This window comes from Sycon ciliatum, chromosome 6 (genome assembly GCF_964019385.1).
Source record: "Sycon ciliatum chromosome 6, ocSycCili1.1, whole genome shotgun sequence".
Classification (NCBI taxonomy): Eukaryota; Metazoa; Porifera; class Calcarea; order Leucosolenida; family Sycettidae; genus Sycon; species Sycon ciliatum.
In genome coordinates this window covers 24,609,283-24,626,782 of record NC_088648.1, presented here as the reverse complement: position 1 = coordinate 24,626,782, position 17,500 = coordinate 24,609,283, and the positions used below count along the sequence as shown (strand labels likewise).

Genomic DNA, 17,500 nt, shown 5'->3' with positions numbered 1-17,500 from the left:
CTCAGTTGACATGGCAACCACAGGCGTACGACGACGAGTCCGAACAGGTGTGGATGGTGATGGTGGTGATCATGATGGTAGACCAGAGTCACAGAGTGTGGACGGTGGTGATGGTGATAGTGATGGCAGACCAGTGTCACAGAGTGTGGATGGAAATGGTAAGGGACACATGGTTACAGTTCTATTTAGCCTTGTTGTGATCTATCCCAATTGTGCTTTCTACACGTCTCCTATTTTCTATGCTGCCCCCCCCCCCCTTCCTCCACCAGCCTGCCTGCCCCAGTCCCCCCCCCCTTTCTCCCCCTACTTTTATTTATTTTTATTTATTTATTTTTTACTAGAGCCACGTAAACCTGTCATGTGTGAGCCATGAATAAGGGGAGTGGTGGCGTGGTCTGGGATGCTCTGCCGACCTTGGGTCTCGGCTTCTTCACAACCAGGCACGCCAAGAGCACAGAGAGAGAGAGACGAAGAAAGAGAGAGAGAGAGTGAGGGAGTGAGTGAGAGAGTGAGTGAGTGAGAGAGAGAGAGAGAGAGAGACCAGTACCCATCCTCCCAACCTGCCTGCCCCAGTACCCCTCCTCCCCCACCTTCCTGCACCAGTAGCCCACGGGTTAATTACAGTGGTCACTCGTGAAGATGGCGGCAAATCAGAGAGTGCAACAATTTCCACTCTGCCTATGAGCGCGGCTGATGCGAATCTCGCAATTGCAGAGAGAGAAAGAGAGAGAGAGAGAGAGAGAGAGAGAGAGAGAGAGAGAGAGGAGAGAATGAGAAAGAGAGAGAGAGACCTGCCTGCCCAGTACCCCCCCCCCCCTCCTCCTCCCAACCTGCCTGCCCCAGTACCCCCCCCCCCCCCCCTCCTCCTCCCCCACCTTCCTGCACCAGTAGCCCACGGGTTAATTACAGTGGTCACTCGTGAAGATGGCGGCAAATCAGAGAGTGCAACAATTTCCACTCTGCCTATGAGCGCGGCGGATGCGAATCACGCAATTGCAGATTCAGGGCATGACAAATCTAAGTAGAGCAAGATGTGCATGAACGACCATTTTCGAGAGCGAATGTGACTCTTATCATTCCACCATTTTGCTCGCCACGCTCTCCCTCCCAGCTTGTTGACATGTGCATCTGCTCCCGAGTAGAAGTCTCCATCATCACAGTAGGCGAGGCAAAATCGCATCGTTGAAATACTTTGCTGTCTCAGTTCTTTGAGGTTCTGTTATAGCTGTTTGTGTACGACTCTAAGTGACAAACTTGAAACCACTGCCACACCAAAAACTAGGGCGCGCCACAACGTTTTTTGACTTTTCAATGGAAGGGCGTATGGAAGCAGGGATAAAAACTATTGTGGCTGCCGGCGAAACTCCTAGTAACGTAAGAAACGGGGGTGGGACTTTGGTAATTCCGAGATGAATGTACGCACAGCCATTCGACAACGAAGACAAAACTACGAGCTCCGACTTTCAAACAAACGACACAGGAAAGTAGACGTGGAAGCAGTGTTGCCGTGTGGTTTTCGAAACGCCTAAAGTTAATCTGATAGCGGCTGGTTCAGGGCAAATCTCTGCCAAACTCGACAGCATTGTACCGTTCAGTTTCGCACAAACACGAAGAAATGTACGGTAGGTGTACGGGGACGACTGGCCAGAGTTCATGTACTGCAAACACCCGTGTCCGCCCCCCCCCCCCCCTACCCCCCCCCCCCCACACTCCTCCTCCTCCAACCTGCCTGCCCCAGTACCCCCTCATCCCCCCCCCCCCCGACCCTACTTTGCCAGTCCCTCCCTGTCTTCCGCTCCTGAACCCACCCGCCCCTGTCTCTCTCCCCTTCCGTGAGCCTCCTTGACGAACACTTCACTCTATTCATGACCAATTTTGGAACTTTCCACATTTTGCATCTGCACGTCCTCACATCTGTTTGTGTGCGTGCGTGTGTGTGTGTGTGTGTGTGTGTGTGTGTGTGTGTGTGTGCGTGTGTGTGTGTGTGTGTCAGTGTGTGTCAGTGTGCCAGCTAGTTGGGTTGGTGGGTACACTTATGCCTGATTGTGTTGGGTCTGTTGCCAACGGGCTCGGCTACTTGAAGGTGTAATGTTGTACCTGCCACCTTTGTTGATTCCAGGGTTCATATACATTCTATTTGAAGTATAAATACCTGTTAACCATGGACTACTTCTGGCTAGATTAACTCTTGTGTAATCAATGGTGCTAGTGAAGCTTATATCAGATCCACTCTGATCTAGCCACCCACACTAGTAGCAAGTATTACCTTCACTGGATGCAGGGGTAACTGCAGTTGGATCCCTGGACGGATACCCTGATGCCGTCAATCCTTTTTCTGCACCTTGTCCTCACCCACTTGCTGAGGTGTGGTGAGCCCATAAGTGGGATCATTTTCAAGTCCACCCAGAGTTTTGGGGATTTCAGGGGGTGTCGGCCGTTGGGCGGTTCAATAGCCAATTGAGTCATCTTTCCAAGATTCCTTTTGAGTCTCTCTCCCCTTTCCCGGGGAGATTCACGTGACAAGTTTTGGCAGTGAGCAACAAGTACAAGTACAGTGTGTTTGTGTATGTGCATGCGCGCGGGTGTGTGTGTGTGTGTGTGTGTGTGTGTCTGTGTCTGTGTGTGTGTCTGTGTGTGTGTGTGTGTGTGTGTCTCTGTGTGGATGTGTGTGGATGTGTGTGGATGTGTGTGGGGGTGCTTGTTTTTACATGTGTGTGTGTGTGTGTGTGTGTGTGTGTGTGTGTGTGTGTGTGTGTGTGTGTGTGTGTGTGTGTGTGTGTGTGTCTGTGTGTGTGTGTGTGTGGATGGATGTGTGTGTGCGTGTGTGTGTGTGTGTGTGTGTGTGCATGTGTGTGTGTGTGTGTGTGTGTGTGTGTGTGTGTGTGTGTGTGTGTGTGTGTGTGTGTGTGTGCATGTGTGTGTGTGTGTGTGTGTGTGTGTGTGGATGGATGTGTGTGTGTGTGTGTGTGTGTGTGTGTGTGTGTGTGCGTGTGTGTGTGTGTGTGTGCGTGCGTGTGTGTGTGTGTGTGTGTGCGTGCGTGTGTGTGTGTGTGTGTGTGTGTGTGTGTGTGTGTGTGTGTGTGTGTGTGTGTGTGTGTGTGTGTGTGTGTGTGTGTGTGTGTGCACATATGTATACATGCATATCAGAAGAGGAGGGTAATGGATCAGAAGAGAGGAATGAAACGGCAGTGGAGCACGAGGCATCAGCTGCACCAGTGGCAGTACCAGCTCAGAGGCCCATACCATTCCTTGCAATGGTGGTGGGGTTGAGTCTTCTTATCATTGGTGTCATCAGTGTCTACTACGGTTTCAGCCAACCAGGTAAGATCTAGTCCCGGTGCATCTATAAGGGCAAAAAACTTCTGGTGTTTCCACTTTGGAACTGTGGGGGTGGGGACTCATTGCAACACTTGCGCAGTTCTTAGTTTCCGCTCTCTCTCCCCTAGCAAGTGCACACATGTGTGTCTCTCGTTTGCCGAGAAAGTTAGTCATCCAGCACAAATAGTTACAAATGTCCCACTCTCCCTTCCCCTGTCCCACTCCCTCTCCAACCCCCACTCCCCTTGGCATCCACATCCTCTCTCACTCCCTGCCTCACTCCGTCACTCCCTCTCCCTCTTGGTCTCTCTCTCTCTCTCCCTCTCCCACTCCCTTCCTTGACTTGACCAGTTTATCCTACTAAGTAGGGTGAAAAAGATCTCCTCGATCAGTACAATCCTGGTAATGATGTGATGAAGTACAACAATGCCTACTTGTACAGCTTTTTGGCGATGTAATGGTGATGTAATGGTGATGAACCGCACACAAGTTGGATGATGATTGCACCTGATATAAGATTACTAATACTTTTAACAATTCACCAAATAGCGGTATGAGTTGACATAAGTTCGCCACATAAATTCGCGACTCACGTAAAGACTCCATTAGACCAAGTTTTCCACAGTCGTAGGACCACCACACCCCTCAATAATCGAGGCACGTAATTATGCGGCTACTAAAGCGGTGAGAGTTGAGTAGATCAGACCCACGAACAAAGTGCCCCAAGACCGAAACCACTTAAATATACAAGGAAGTGGGAAATTTAAATAGCAGGTCTCTCACCAACCCCTTCTGTCTACACAGTTCAGGTCGTAATTTGGAAATGTAGACAGCCTCTAGCATAACATGGATAACATTTGGTACATGCCTGTGCTTGAATCTGGAAGTACGCTCTAACTTTCTTGCATACTGCAGTGAGGCAGGCAAGGGGACATGATCAGGTGTGTTGGGAGTACTGCCAGGAACGTTAGTTGTTGTTTGTGCCTTCTTGGGCCCTTCCTTTCTTTACGTGTTGACATGTTGTGCACTAGTTAAAACGTCAACAGGTGGCTTGTCCTTTGCTAAAGTTATAGTACAATTATGTCAGACGCAATCAGTATCATCATCCCACTTTCATACTTGTCATCACCATTTCCCTGCCTAAAAGCGGTATAAGTTGACGTGTTTTTCTTCTTCACATTATCGTTGTCTACTTTTGTAGGCGTGGGTTCGAATCCCACTTCTGACACCATGTAACAACTTGATGAGTCAAGGAATAGATACCCAATGGGAGTAGATAGCATGGTATATATAGGGGGGAGAGCATAGGTGATAACTAACACAATGCAAGTGTAGATGATGTAAGTGTGGGGATAAGGTGTGAATGGAAGTGTGAGGGTAAGCACTAACTCAATGCTGGTGGAATATGTCACAGATAATAGACGTATCAGCATGAAAGGCCTGGTCAGGTTTATAACTGGCTTCGTCTCTACTTATGTTAAACAACTTCAGGGCTTGTTTGGCTTTCAACTTCAAGTCTAGTAAAGCTCACATCCCTTCTTTTCTTTTCTTTATTTTTGTGATACTCGTTAGAGCACGGCGGCCGAGAAGTTTGAAACATTTTGTTGTGTGTGTTACCACACATCAGTTTCATCTGTATTACCCGTTGAGAACACTCACTTGACATGCACTCTACAATGTGCACTCAGCCAACACACTCTACGTTAACATCACCAACATAGCGAGGACGAATCTGTTGGAGCTAAATAACTATCAGGAGGGTTAAGACTATCAAAATCTTACAGTATTGTCCTGGCTATGGTGGTGGTGATGTGCAAGTGGAGTGAGTTGCTGAGAGTGTATCAGGGAGTGGCGAAGTGGCTGGTTTTCATGCAAGGGACGACTTTGTTACAGATATCCATTTGCCATTTGCTGCTGTTTTGATCTTGTATCCAGCTTCATTACACGTGGTTCGTGCTGAAAAGCTATTCAAGATTCGCTACGCCAAAGCCAATAAAAACTACTCACCTATCCTTGGCGCCAGCACAGCAAACACTGTCGATAACATCTACATCAACCTTGTCATGCTGCCGAAGAAAAATCTAAGCAACGAGTTCAAGAATGAATTCCAGTCCAGCTCCGACGACATGTGGCGGACCGAGCATGCCTTCACTCGCGCAAGCCAGCAAATGCAAGGGATCGAATTGGAGACACTTCTCGACAGCACCCGTCTTGATCAGTCACCATTTTATTTTTTCACAGGTCAGACTCTCGGCACGATAGTCACGGCTAGTGCTGGGTGCGGGAAGTCGTTTGTTTTTACGAGAGTGGCACCAATAAAATGGGCAGCCGGTGAACTGTGGCCCAATAAGAAGCTGCTCGTTGCAAGAGAGTTGCGTTTCCCAGACGTGTACAAAGCTACATCCCTCACGAAGCTACTTGGATTAGATGGCATCGGTATCGAAGACAGCAATGCCCAGCAGGAGATTTGTGATCATGTTCGTGAACACCCTGAGAGTCTAGTGCTAATTCTAGATGGTCTTGATGAGGTGAACCTGAATGACATGAGCAGTTTTGTCTATGATGTACTGTTTGGCGAGGAGCTGCAGGGAATTCATCTCATAGTTACATCTCGACCTTGTGCCGACATCTTCCAGTTGTCAGTATTACCTCACTTCCACCAGCACATTGAGCTAACGGGATTCAAACAAGATAATGTGGAGAAGTATATTCATAGCGTACTAAGCCCGGAGAAAGCAGAGACCCTGGTCGCAGAAGTTAATCGTTCAGCTTATCTGGGTGGGATGATGGCGACCCCATTCATGGCACAGGAAGTGTGTGTGCAGTACCACTTTGGCTCGGATGCACCGCAGTGCATGACGGACATGTTTGAACAGATGATCGTGCAGATTATCAACCGGAATTACGGCCGGAAATACAAGCAGTGGAATGAGGTACCTGTTGAGGCACAACTGCTGGTGATGGAAATAGGACAGTTTGCCTTAAATATGCTTGCCGAGAAGCGGATGATCTTCAGTGATGTCGATCTCCAAAAGCATTCTCTCAGTGAAAATGCCTTTAAGCTCGGTTTACTAGTGACGGGAGAGGAGTCTCTATCAAGGAATGTTGTCAAACAGCATCGTTTCAGCCATCTGGCCACTCAGGAATATCTGGCGGCAATCTACCTTGCCAGACACCCCACACAAGCCGCCGTGAACAGCCCCAGTAGTATTCGACTAGTGGAAACCCTAGGTGCAGAAACGGCACACTTGAGAACATTCTGGACCATGCTTTGTGCCCAGCTGAATACAGCACAAGCCGAATGTCTCGTGAACTCGTTATTAACACGACAGAAGGTACAGGAATTGGATGAAGAAAAAGGAGGGATTGTGCACTTCATTAATCGGAACACATCACGTGCTCATAGTGAGAACTTCGCTCAATCACGAAACATTTCTGCATATTTCGAGAGATCTGATGAGCAGCGACGCTATCTTCAGAGTCTTGTATTTTACTCTTTCGCTGAGTTGGCTATGCAACGGAAAAGGGCTATTTCCCCGCTGCCGTCAATACGCGCATTGCTAGCTTCTAGGCAAGAAGTGCAGATATTCAATGATCATCATCCTGCAGAGTTACGCTCGATTGACATAGTCCTTCGCTATCACCCCCATGATGTGCAGGTGGTGACCATAGATTATACGTTCGGGTACCCTAATGATCGTGCCCCTACATCATTAGCGAACTGCAGTGGGATCCAAGCATTGAGATTCCATAATGCTTACAATATGCATGGTCTTATGGCTACTGTCACGTCTGCTGTACAGCATTCCACCAGCAGTCTACGCCTGTTGGATATGCGGTCCACCCCAATATCGGCCCCTCTGATTGCTGCACTCTCAACATGTCACCAGCTTCGTGTGCTGAGCCTCCAGTATGGCAATCTGACTACTAGCAACGCCGGTGCTTTGGCCAGTGCATTGTCCAATCTCACAACTCTGCAAGAGATCACACTGCTTGTTAATAAGGACCTGTCAAGTGATGGTATGGCTGCAATCACCCGTGCCCTTCACCGTTGTAGCAATCTATACGCTGTTGACTTTATCTACTGTGGTTTGACTGCATCATTTCTACCAGCCATCACAACAGCTCTGCAGCACTGGAAACGCCTGGAGAGCTTGCAGCTCAGCTATAACAACTTCGGTGATGCCGGTGCACCTGCAACCTCTCAGTTCTTCTCTGCACTCTCAAAACTCCCAGATTTGCAAAAGATTGCACTATTACATTGCCAACTGACAAAAAATACTGGCTTGGCTCTGGCAACTGAGCTGTCCAAAATAAGCACTCTGAGTGTTGTGAAGTTGTCTCATAATCCGGACTTGGGTGACGAAGTTGTTATAGGCATTGTGCATGCACTAAGGAAATGCACAGGTTTGTCGAGTGTCGAACTTGGTGACTGTAGTCTGACGGCTGAATCGTTGCCAGCTATTACGGCTGCTCTAAGGAGCTGGCCGCAGCTGAGAAGTTTGTGGCTCCATAGCAACGATTTCAGTGCGATAACCACCAACCAGGCCAACAGTTTCATTGCCGCTGTCAACGCCCTTGAGAAGCTTGATTCTTTAGTATTAATGCCTTCAGACAGGCCTTATTTTTATAATGTTGCATTTGATAAACTGATGTCCCAGGAGTCGTATTCTCTTGCGAGTCTGTGTAAGATTCTGATGTCCACATTATACTACACACGGCTTGAGGCCCGTGGGCAAAAATATTACTTAAACTGAATATTTCATGTAAGTGAATCCTGATACATATTATATAAAGCAAAATACAATAAGGCGTCGGTGAGATTAGATCATTATCACAGAGATGTCAATAATAGAGGGAGGACAATACCTTCCTTGCACACATATGTATGCGCACACAATTCACATACACCTATTTTCACTGTATTGTGATGCTCTCGCTGACTGTATATGATCTGGTTACGTTGACGGACAGTTAGTCATAACTCTTAACATTTTATCCTTCCCCTTTTTCGCAATAATTTAATTGGCTCGCCATCCGAGTTGAAAATATTCTTACTACTTTTTTCTTCTCTTTTCTACCTTATCACTGTGCTACCGTGTTAATGAATAGAAACTCCCGTTTCGATTTCCAAAATAGACCACCATCAACATTATGGCCATTTTGATGCCGTCGTCGTCATAATCAACAGTTGCGTTGGACCCTATATAACTAAGTTGCATGCGATTTCACGAATACTGAGACTTACATGCATGCAAGTGGGTAACAAGAATTTTTTTAAGTAATGCCTGGGGGACCTTTGTGTCACAGAGTGTGGAATAAAACCTGGGGATTCATCATTTCCCCCGGAGCCATGATCAGGCATCTAGTACAGTACGTCAGTCTTCGCGTCGTCGCATCGATTTTGCAGGTGTAGTGGATGCCATTTTATTTTGGGGAGGGGGCGGGGGAGGGGAGGCGGTGGATGGCCCAGGAGCAAATGGATATACCTCAAACCACTTGTTTTTAAACGTGCCAGAAGAATATCCGTTGGAAGAAGGCATTGAAAATTTGAAATATTTTCTCCTTTTAGTTGGGGTTGTGCATGTACATTGATCAAAGAATGCTTTAAGAAAAGAACTCACACTGCAAAAATATACCAGCAGTGCTCACGGCTGCAAGGCCAACGCCCGGTTTTTCGGGTGGCCGCCTCAATTTCCACAGCAGTACTAAGTTAGTGGATGCAATTTGACCCAGAAGTCGTAATCTGTCGACTTCTGACGGCATCACTTTCACGCCCTATTCTAAAACGGGTTATGTACTCTTGCTACTACTACTACTCCTTGGAGCATTGTCCTTACCATTCCCTGGTAGCCTACAAAAGCCCTTGGTACATGGCGGATAACGCTCCAAAATTGGCAGATTCTCGGAAGTGAAGTTATGTACTCTTGATACTGTACTAGTACGAGTAGTGCAATTTTAGGGTGCGTTCTCACATGTAAGTTCTCTAGCTTCTCGGAGAAGAAGAAAAGAGAAGTCGAAGAAACTGGTTTCATACATGTCACGTGCCTGTTGTCAGGTCCTTTGGCCAATCGACAAAACGTGGGTTCCGCTCTTCTCAAGCGAATTGCTGCTCTGTCTGCAGAGAAATCCGGAGAGCCATGCGCAATGGTGATGGCGTTGCTGCGTTGTCGTCTTGGTTTTGCTCTCCTGCGTGCCAGTGTTGCCTGCCTTCGCGGTGCCCGGCGGATGCGCCGCGTCAATGATCAGTCTGCTGTCCTCGCAAACGCGGAGGCTGCATTGATTTAACTTTCTTTGCAACTCCTGCAGTCTAGGTACTGAGGCTGCGTTTAGGGCCTGGTCAGACTGCGGCAAATTTTGGTTGCCTGACGAACAAAGAACAGCGGCCAGAATTTGAATCGCGATCACACTACACATGTGGGGAGAATGAAAATTCAAACTTCATTTGAAAAATATGTAAAAAGGCGACGTGGAGACAATAATCTTAATAATGCAATGAATATAACTAAATGCGCACTCATATCACAACCATGGGGACGAATCATGTATTCCAGAACGTTTTCTTGTCACAATTATCAATGGAATTCGTGACTAAAGAGAATGATGAAACTACAATAGGATTTATACACTTGCAGTGGAACAGCGAGGATACAAGCATAGTAAGAAAAATAGCACAAACCTAGGAACAATTTGCACAGGTAATAAATTATAGGTGAGGTGAGAAATGATAGGAAATTCAGCAAGTGCAGTGTGGAAATTCAGCAAGTGCAGTGTGACAATGGACATGCATGTTTCTCACCTCACCTATAATTTATTACCTGTGCAAATTGTTCCTAGGTTTGTGCTATTTTTCTTACTATGCTTGTATCCTCGCTGTTCCACTGCAAGTGTATAAATCCTATTGTTGTTTCATCATTCTCTTTAGTCACGAATTCCATTGATAATTGTGATAAGAAAACGTTCTGGAATACATGATTCGTCCCCATGGTTGTGATATGAGTGCGCATTTAGTTATATTCATTGCATCATTTGAAAAAATTTGCATTTGATTACACTTCTTCCAAATCTGTCTTAAATTCTAAATGCTCCCTAGAGTCACTAGCCTATCGTCGTCAAATCATCAGTCTCACTACTTTTCACAGATATGTTTTCCATCATCGTGATTACCTTGCTGATTTCCATTTCAAGATTACGAATAGTGAGCGACGACCAAATAAAATCATTCTTCCCAAATTTAAATCATTGTCTTAGTCTCTCTTCATGTTCCGAACTGCTATTCTATGGAACTGTTTACCCCCCAGTCTAACATCCGAAGCCTCGCTCTATAAGTTCAAAGCTGCTCTCAGGAAATTTACAGCTGACCATGCTTATGCAATCAACGGAATTCCGCCACCTTGCAGTTGATTTTCCCCATTTCTCTCCTCATCAATCCCTACTTGTCTTTGTACATACATCTACTGTTCTTTCAATCAAATGAACCCCTCGATAGGCACATTGCCTTTTATTTGGGTCATTTCATAATAATAATAATAATAATAATAATAATAATAATTGCGAGCGTCAAGTGGTAATCTCCACGAACGACGCGACGTCAAATTCCTTCACCTTGGGGATCGCCAACACCTTCAGTGCAATCCTTGCAACCATCCTTATGAGTTTTGTTGTTGGCCGTGGCCAATTAGCTCCTCGATATCGAGATGAAAAAATCAGTGATTATCAGCGTCAATGGCGTATCAGCGTCAAATCCTGTTTGGAGCGGAAAAGCGTGGTCCGTTCTTGCTTTTTTTTGGAGCGTTAACTCTCGCTTTTGCCCTCTTTCTCTCTCAAATTGCCTTAAAGTCGAGTATCTCGCCAAATATGGAGTTTTACGCCAAATATGAAAAACAAAAGTGACTCCATTGGTTATTGCCCTACCCAACAGCCACCACACCTTGCAATCCCCAAACTCTGGCTGGACTAGATATGATGTCACTCACAACATCGCAGCAAGCGGGCCGGAGAGACCAAGGTGAAGAAAGAGGTTGGCATGAGGGGATCCGCGGCGTCCCGAGTTCCACTTGCATGTACCCCTCACGGCTGTTCCAGTGCAGCCACTTAACAATTATGGCGTCGTTCGATGCGATTTATGTAACATTGTGCGAATAGTGCAAATACGCGATGATTTTGCGTTTTTGGAAGAAACTCATGTCACGCCTCGCGTGGTTCACCGATTTGGGAAGCGAAACCAAGAGAAAAGTTTTGAAAGCGCTCGAGCGAGATAAGTTTCAGTACTCAGTACAGACTTTGGCTAGGACACCACCACTCTGTGAGAGCCAGCTAATACTGGCCGGTGACAAGACATCATGTGACAAGTCATATAGCGAAAAAGCCATTAAGAGATGACACTGCTAGCTATAACTACATGTATATTGTTGACGGTACCAAGAAATACTTCAAAGGAAATAAAATATTTGGACACCTTTGCAAAATCAATTATCACCATCATCTGCGATGTCAATAAAAAATAAGAAGACCGAAAATCAGAAAAATCCAAAAAAAAGGAAGAATCGGCATTACGCAGCTGTGTAAGTAGTAGATGCACGATCTGCCTGCCAGGCAACTCTGTCACATGCCAACTGACAATCATAATTTATCATACAATACATACCCGTCCACGAAACGATATTGTCAATAAAGAGCAGTCTTACAATCGAGGCGAGGAAACACTGACGTTTCCCTAATCATTAGCGATCCATCATGGAATGGTTAGAGCAGAGAACACGAGAGCTCGAAGGTGTAGCAATTAAAGAAAAAAATATGTTGCTAGGATAAATATGTAAGACTAACAGATGGACAGGAATGTGCTCTACGCAAGAATTCTGTCTCGATAACATAGCCCACGTCGGCACGAGATTAGAACGTAAAGCGACTGGGATATAAGTTCATATAACCCATAGGCTTGAAACCAGTATCACTGTCATCCCAAGCAAGGTACTCTCATGACATCATAAACGTACTATCATGACGTCATTACCGAGCTCTCATGACATCAATACTATACTCTAATTTTAAATTACATCTTTGCCGTACTCCCAATAAATCATTCCGGAACTCTCATGACATCATTACCGTTCTCTAATTACATCATTGCCATATTCTCATGACATCATTGTCATACTGTACTCTGAATACAATCATTGTCATACCGTACTTTAATTACATTGCCATACTTTCATGGCATCAGTACCGTACTCTCACGACATCATTTGCACATGCAAACAGTTCTCTCTTCCCCCGGTAGTTTTAAATCATCCGGTACGCGTGTTCCATGTGCATCGCCTAATTGCTATGGAAGGTCACAGTGGGCCGCCTGTACACTCAAGACCAATACCATGACATGCACAGGAGGGCACACGCCAGCTGTTTCGCTCAAGCCGCTTGCTGAAGCAGCGCCGATTTAACGATACGCTTCATGTCGTCGACGGATGCGCTACACTCGACGACCTCAGCTTGACGTGATGCAGCCAGCGAGCCCTGCAGACTAGTGTGCGGCACGACCCCAGACAGGTCGGAGAGGAGAGGCTCAGCAATGGCAGAGGCGGTGCTGACGTCTTCCGGGAACTTTGCAAAGTGCGCTGTGCCCGCTACCAAGACAACCCGGGAAGCGCTGGAAGGGATCTTCCCATCCCGACACCCTGCCACTGCCACTGCCGTATGCGGGTCCAGAATGTACTGTTCAGACGAGGCCAGGTCACAGATTTGCTGACAGCACTGTTCGTCCGAGATGGAGACAGGCGCAAGCTCCGAGGAAATCGCCGCGAGCAAGTCGGCTGGTGCTGAAAATTGGCGAGTGCGGTTCAACTCGAAGAAAGCGCACCTTGCCCACTCAATGTGCCATGGGTTTCGCGACTCGCGAGCGATGAGGTGAAGCAGTCGTTCAACGTTGGACGAGACTAGGATATCTATGGCTGGTGACATGGTTTGGACCAGAGAACGGTGTGTCAGGTCGTACATGCCAGTGGATATGAACTCCTCCAGAACGTTGTTCACGTTTGAGGCAATTAGGATGCGGTGAAACGGTATGCCCATCCGCTGTTATCGGTGTAGGCATGTAGTGAGAACAAGCATACACATGTACACACACACACACACACGCATGCGCGCATGCACGCACGCACACAGACAGACACAAACACACGCACGCACGCACGCACGCACGCACGCACACACACACACACACACAGAAAAGACAATAGTGTACTGATGTTAAGTTCGAGCAACAGCTCAACACCATCGTCACAGGTCGTGCAATAAAATGACAGTAGCTGCTTGACTATTCCATACTATTCCATACTATTCCATACTATTCCATACTATGACGAAGAAAGGAAAAAGACAAAATGTTACGAGTTATTGCAACCTGTCCACCAACGTATTCAATACTATTCCATACTGTTCTATACTATTCAAAACTATTCCATACTACTCCATACTATTCCATACTACTCCATACTATTCCATACTACTCCATACTATTCCATACTATTCCATACTATTCCATACTATTCCATACTATTTCCCAAAGGATTACTACCATCAGTGGACAATAGAGTACTGTCTGGTGCTGAAGAACTGGGGGACAGCCCCCTACTGGCCTAGCCTAGATTGTTCCTATTTTCATGGACTACAGTCTATGCACAGTAAAATCACCGTGTATACACTGGCATGGTGTGCTTGGTGAAACACCAGACTGTCCGTTCTACCGACACCCCGTTCAGCGGCACCCCGTTCTACCGGCACCCCGTTCAGCGGCACCCCGTTCTACCGGCACCCCGTTCTACCGGCACCCCGTTCTACCGGCACCCCGTTCAGCGGCACCCCGTTCTACCTGCACCCCGTTCTACCGGCACCCCGTTCTACCGGCACCCCGTTCTACCGGCACCCCGTTCAGCGGCACCCCGTTCTACCTGCACCCCGTTCTACCGGCACACCGTTCTACCGGCACCCCGTTCTACCTGCACCCCGTTCCGCGGCACCCCGTTCTACCAGCACCCCGTTCTACCGGCACCCAGTTCAGCGGCACCCCGTTCAGCGGCACCCCGTTCTACCTGCACCCCGTTCTACCAGCACCCCGCTCAGCGGCACCCCGTACAGCGGCACCCCGTTCAGCGGCACCCCGTTCAGCGGCATCCAACAGTGCTGTAGTATTCCTCACCAAGCACAGTGGGTCACCATGGTTACCCGCTGCACCTGTCGCTAGGGTTTACCGAGTGCTAGCGGCCGCCGTGAGTGCCCTTCTGGAACGCACACTATAATTTACTCTCTTTTTTTTACGGTGGGTTAGGGGCCGTCCATAATATTATTATCGATCTTTTACACGAAGAGAAAAAGTTTCGTTTATGGGTGGGTGGGTCAAGGGGAGTTTTCGTTTCGAAAAATATTGATATGTGAGACATCAAGGCATTCTTGCTGTCAAGTCAATCTATTTTCCGTTCAGGGGGGTGGGTGGGTGGGGGAGGGTCCTAACTAAACTTTTTCGTTCTGTGAAAATTATCAATAATGCCGGACAGCCCCTTAAGTGCATTCCTTGCCGAGTACAACAATGTGTTTCTTACCTTGACATACAGTGCGGCCATTGCGTTGCCAAAGTTGCCGCTGGGAATGCAGAGATCGAGCGGCTCGCCAAACTCAATGCGCCCATCGTTGACCAGTTGCAAGTACCCGGCAGCATGGTGAATAATCTGGGGAAGAGCACACGCAAAAGCAAAGGACAAATGTTGCCCCCGCCGCCGCAGGCAATCCGATATCGATGATGATCGACTAGATTTGTGACTGGTCGCCTATCCCAACATTCCTCTCATCCAAACCTGCCGGAGACAGACTGCAGGCCGATGGGTGATGGTAATCGGCACTATACTGTGTGTGTGCGTGTATGTGTCAGTGTGTGTGTTTGTGTGTATGTATTAGTGTGTCAGTGTATGTGTGTCAGTGTATGTGTGTCAGTGTGTGTGTGTGTGTGTGTGTGTGTGTGTGTGTGTTTGTGTATGTGTATGTGTCAGTGTGTATGTGTCAGTGTGTGCGTGTCAGTGTGTGTGTGTGTGTCAGTGTGCGTGTGTCAGGGTGTGCGTCAGTGTGTGTGTCAGTGTGTGTCAGTGTGTGTGTGCGTGTGTCAGTGTGTGTGTGTGTGTGTGTGTGTGTGTGTGTGTGTGTGTGTGTGTGTGTGTGTGTGTGTGTGTGTGTGTGTGTGTGTGTGTGTGTGTGTGTGTGTGTGTGTGTGTGTGTGTGTGTGTGTGTGTGTGTGTGTGTGTGTGTGTGTGTGTGTGTGTGTGTGTAAATAGCTGTATGGTGTAGACTAGGCTGAATAGTGACGGTCAATTCTTCAGCCTTGCAAGCTGTTGAATGGTGCAAACCCAGCACAAGTTGCTATGGCTTCTGCCGTAGCATTGCTATCATCGCCTCCGGCGATGGGCGTCAAAGGTCAAAGGTCAAGGTGTGTGTGTGTGTGTGTGTCTGTGTGTGTGTGTGCGTGTTTGTGTTAGTGTTTACCTGTGGCGAGAGGCGCATCCAATACAACTAGAACCACACAATGAGACTTCCTGAAGAGTATTTCATGAAAACTAGTTCAAAGCTCTTTTATTTTTAATATTATATTGTACACATATTTCTTCAATATTCCATTTAGCATATCTCTTCCATCACAATTTTTGTTACACAATGCACAGTATTGGTTGCCTCTAGCAAGAGTCGAAGCCCTTTTTATTGTCTACGAATTTTTATTTATCAATTTTCGTTACATATTGTGTGCCAGTAGTATTTACCTGTGGCAATAGTCGCATCCAGTTGATGGAGTTTGCCGCATTCAGCTGCACACCGAACGACTCAAGCAGGTCGTCGCGCCACGCCACGTCCGAAAACATCTGCTTGACGGCCGACTGGCAGAAGTCAAAGTCACCATTGACGGCAATCGCCCGGCAGTGAGGGTGCTGGGCGGCAAGTCCGATCATTTGCTGCTCCTGGCAGCTGCTCACGCCGCCGTTGCCCGGGTAGAAGACGACGACGGGAAACGAGGTGTGCGAGCCGAAGCCGTGCAGCGCCGCACTGCCCGTGTCCCCGGACGTGGCCACCACCATGGCGTACTTGTTCTCTAGTACACACAAACATGAACACACACACACATATGAACACACACATACACATACACACACACACACACACACACACACACACACACACACACACACACACACACACACACACACACATGCACGCATGCAAGCATCCATATGCACACGCACACACACAAACACACACACACACACACACACACACGCACGCATGCCCGCATCCATATGCACAAAACACACACACACACACACACACACACACACACAAAAACATGTGCACAAAAAAAACACACGCACGCATGCATGCACGCACACATGGAAGAGAGAGAGGGTCCAAGTGGAAAATGCGACACTTAACGTTCCATGCCAAAGCAATCATCAAACAAGTCTTCTCCAATATTTATGCCACCTTCATTGTACACCAATGTCTATCTTATCCGGGCAGTCGGGGACCACGCACTGCCCATGACTTGAAACGTCCATACCTCTGAATCATGCTTGTTTTGATGGGAGCAAAGGCCAGAGATCTGGCGTATGATGATGTCACGAATTGGTAAAAGAGGAGAAAGACAAAATGTTACGAGTTATGACTAACTGTCCACCAACGTAACCAGATCTTATACAGTCAGCGAGAGTCCTTTTTTTACCATAATTAAATTGGCTCACCACCCGAGTTCACTTGGTAAAAGAGTAGTAATATCTCCACTATGCCTAAGAGTAGTAATATTTCCACTATGCCTAAGAGTAGTAATATTTCCACTATGCCTAAGAGTAGTAATATCTCCACTATGCCTAAGAGTAGTAATATCTCCACTATGCCTAAGAGTAGTAATATCTCCACTATGCCTCACCCACAGGTAGATCGAGGTGCCAATAGCTTGGGGGTCCGGACAAAAGAGATATGAGCGAAATAGAAAACCACCATAATACTCGTCACAACTCACTTCCTGCAAAGTACTGCAGCAACTGGGGCATCAGCTGCAGCGAAAGATCTTTGAACGAGGCGGTGGGGCCCCAGAAGAGCTCTTGAGTGAAGACTTGCTGGCCGTGAGGCGTCCTGCAGCTCTTGAGCGGTACTA

At 47.3% G+C, this 17,500-nt stretch overlaps 2 protein-coding genes across 4 annotated transcripts in view; one reads left to right on the top strand and one right to left on the bottom strand.

The window, feature by feature from the left end:
• The window catches only part of LOC135819753 (uncharacterized), a 38,545-nt gene that overhangs the window by 7,217 nt on the left and 13,828 nt on the right, over window positions 1-17,500 (top strand). For 2 of the 3 annotated variants that reach the window (XM_065333015.1, XM_065333014.1), the window contains exons 4-6: window positions 1-158; window positions 3,148-3,321; window positions 5,254-8,500. The exon at window positions 1-158 is cut by the window's left edge and continues 10 nt beyond it. The exons of the other annotated variant lie outside the window; for it this stretch is intronic. In XM_065333015.1, the coding sequence (XP_065189087.1) occupies window positions 1-158; window positions 3,148-3,321; window positions 5,254-8,075 (3,154 nt within the window). In that variant the 3' untranslated portion in view covers window positions 8,076-8,500. Of the gene's footprint in view, window positions 159-3,147; window positions 3,322-5,253; window positions 8,501-17,500 lie in introns of those variants that run through there. 3 annotated transcript variants of the gene reach the window in all.
• Window positions 11,669-17,500, bottom strand: part of LOC135820151 (threonine synthase-like 1) — a 6,444-nt gene continuing 612 nt past the window's right edge. The window contains exons 2-5 of the mRNA XM_065333463.1: window positions 17,366-17,497; window positions 16,116-16,441; window positions 14,913-15,038; window positions 11,669-13,389 (exon numbers count right to left, since the gene is read on the bottom strand). Coding sequence (XP_065189535.1) covers window positions 12,727-13,389; window positions 14,913-15,038; window positions 16,116-16,441; window positions 17,366-17,497 — 1,247 coding nt within the window. The 3' untranslated portion in view covers window positions 11,669-12,726. The remainder of the gene's footprint in view (window positions 13,390-14,912; window positions 15,039-16,115; window positions 16,442-17,365; window positions 17,498-17,500) is intronic.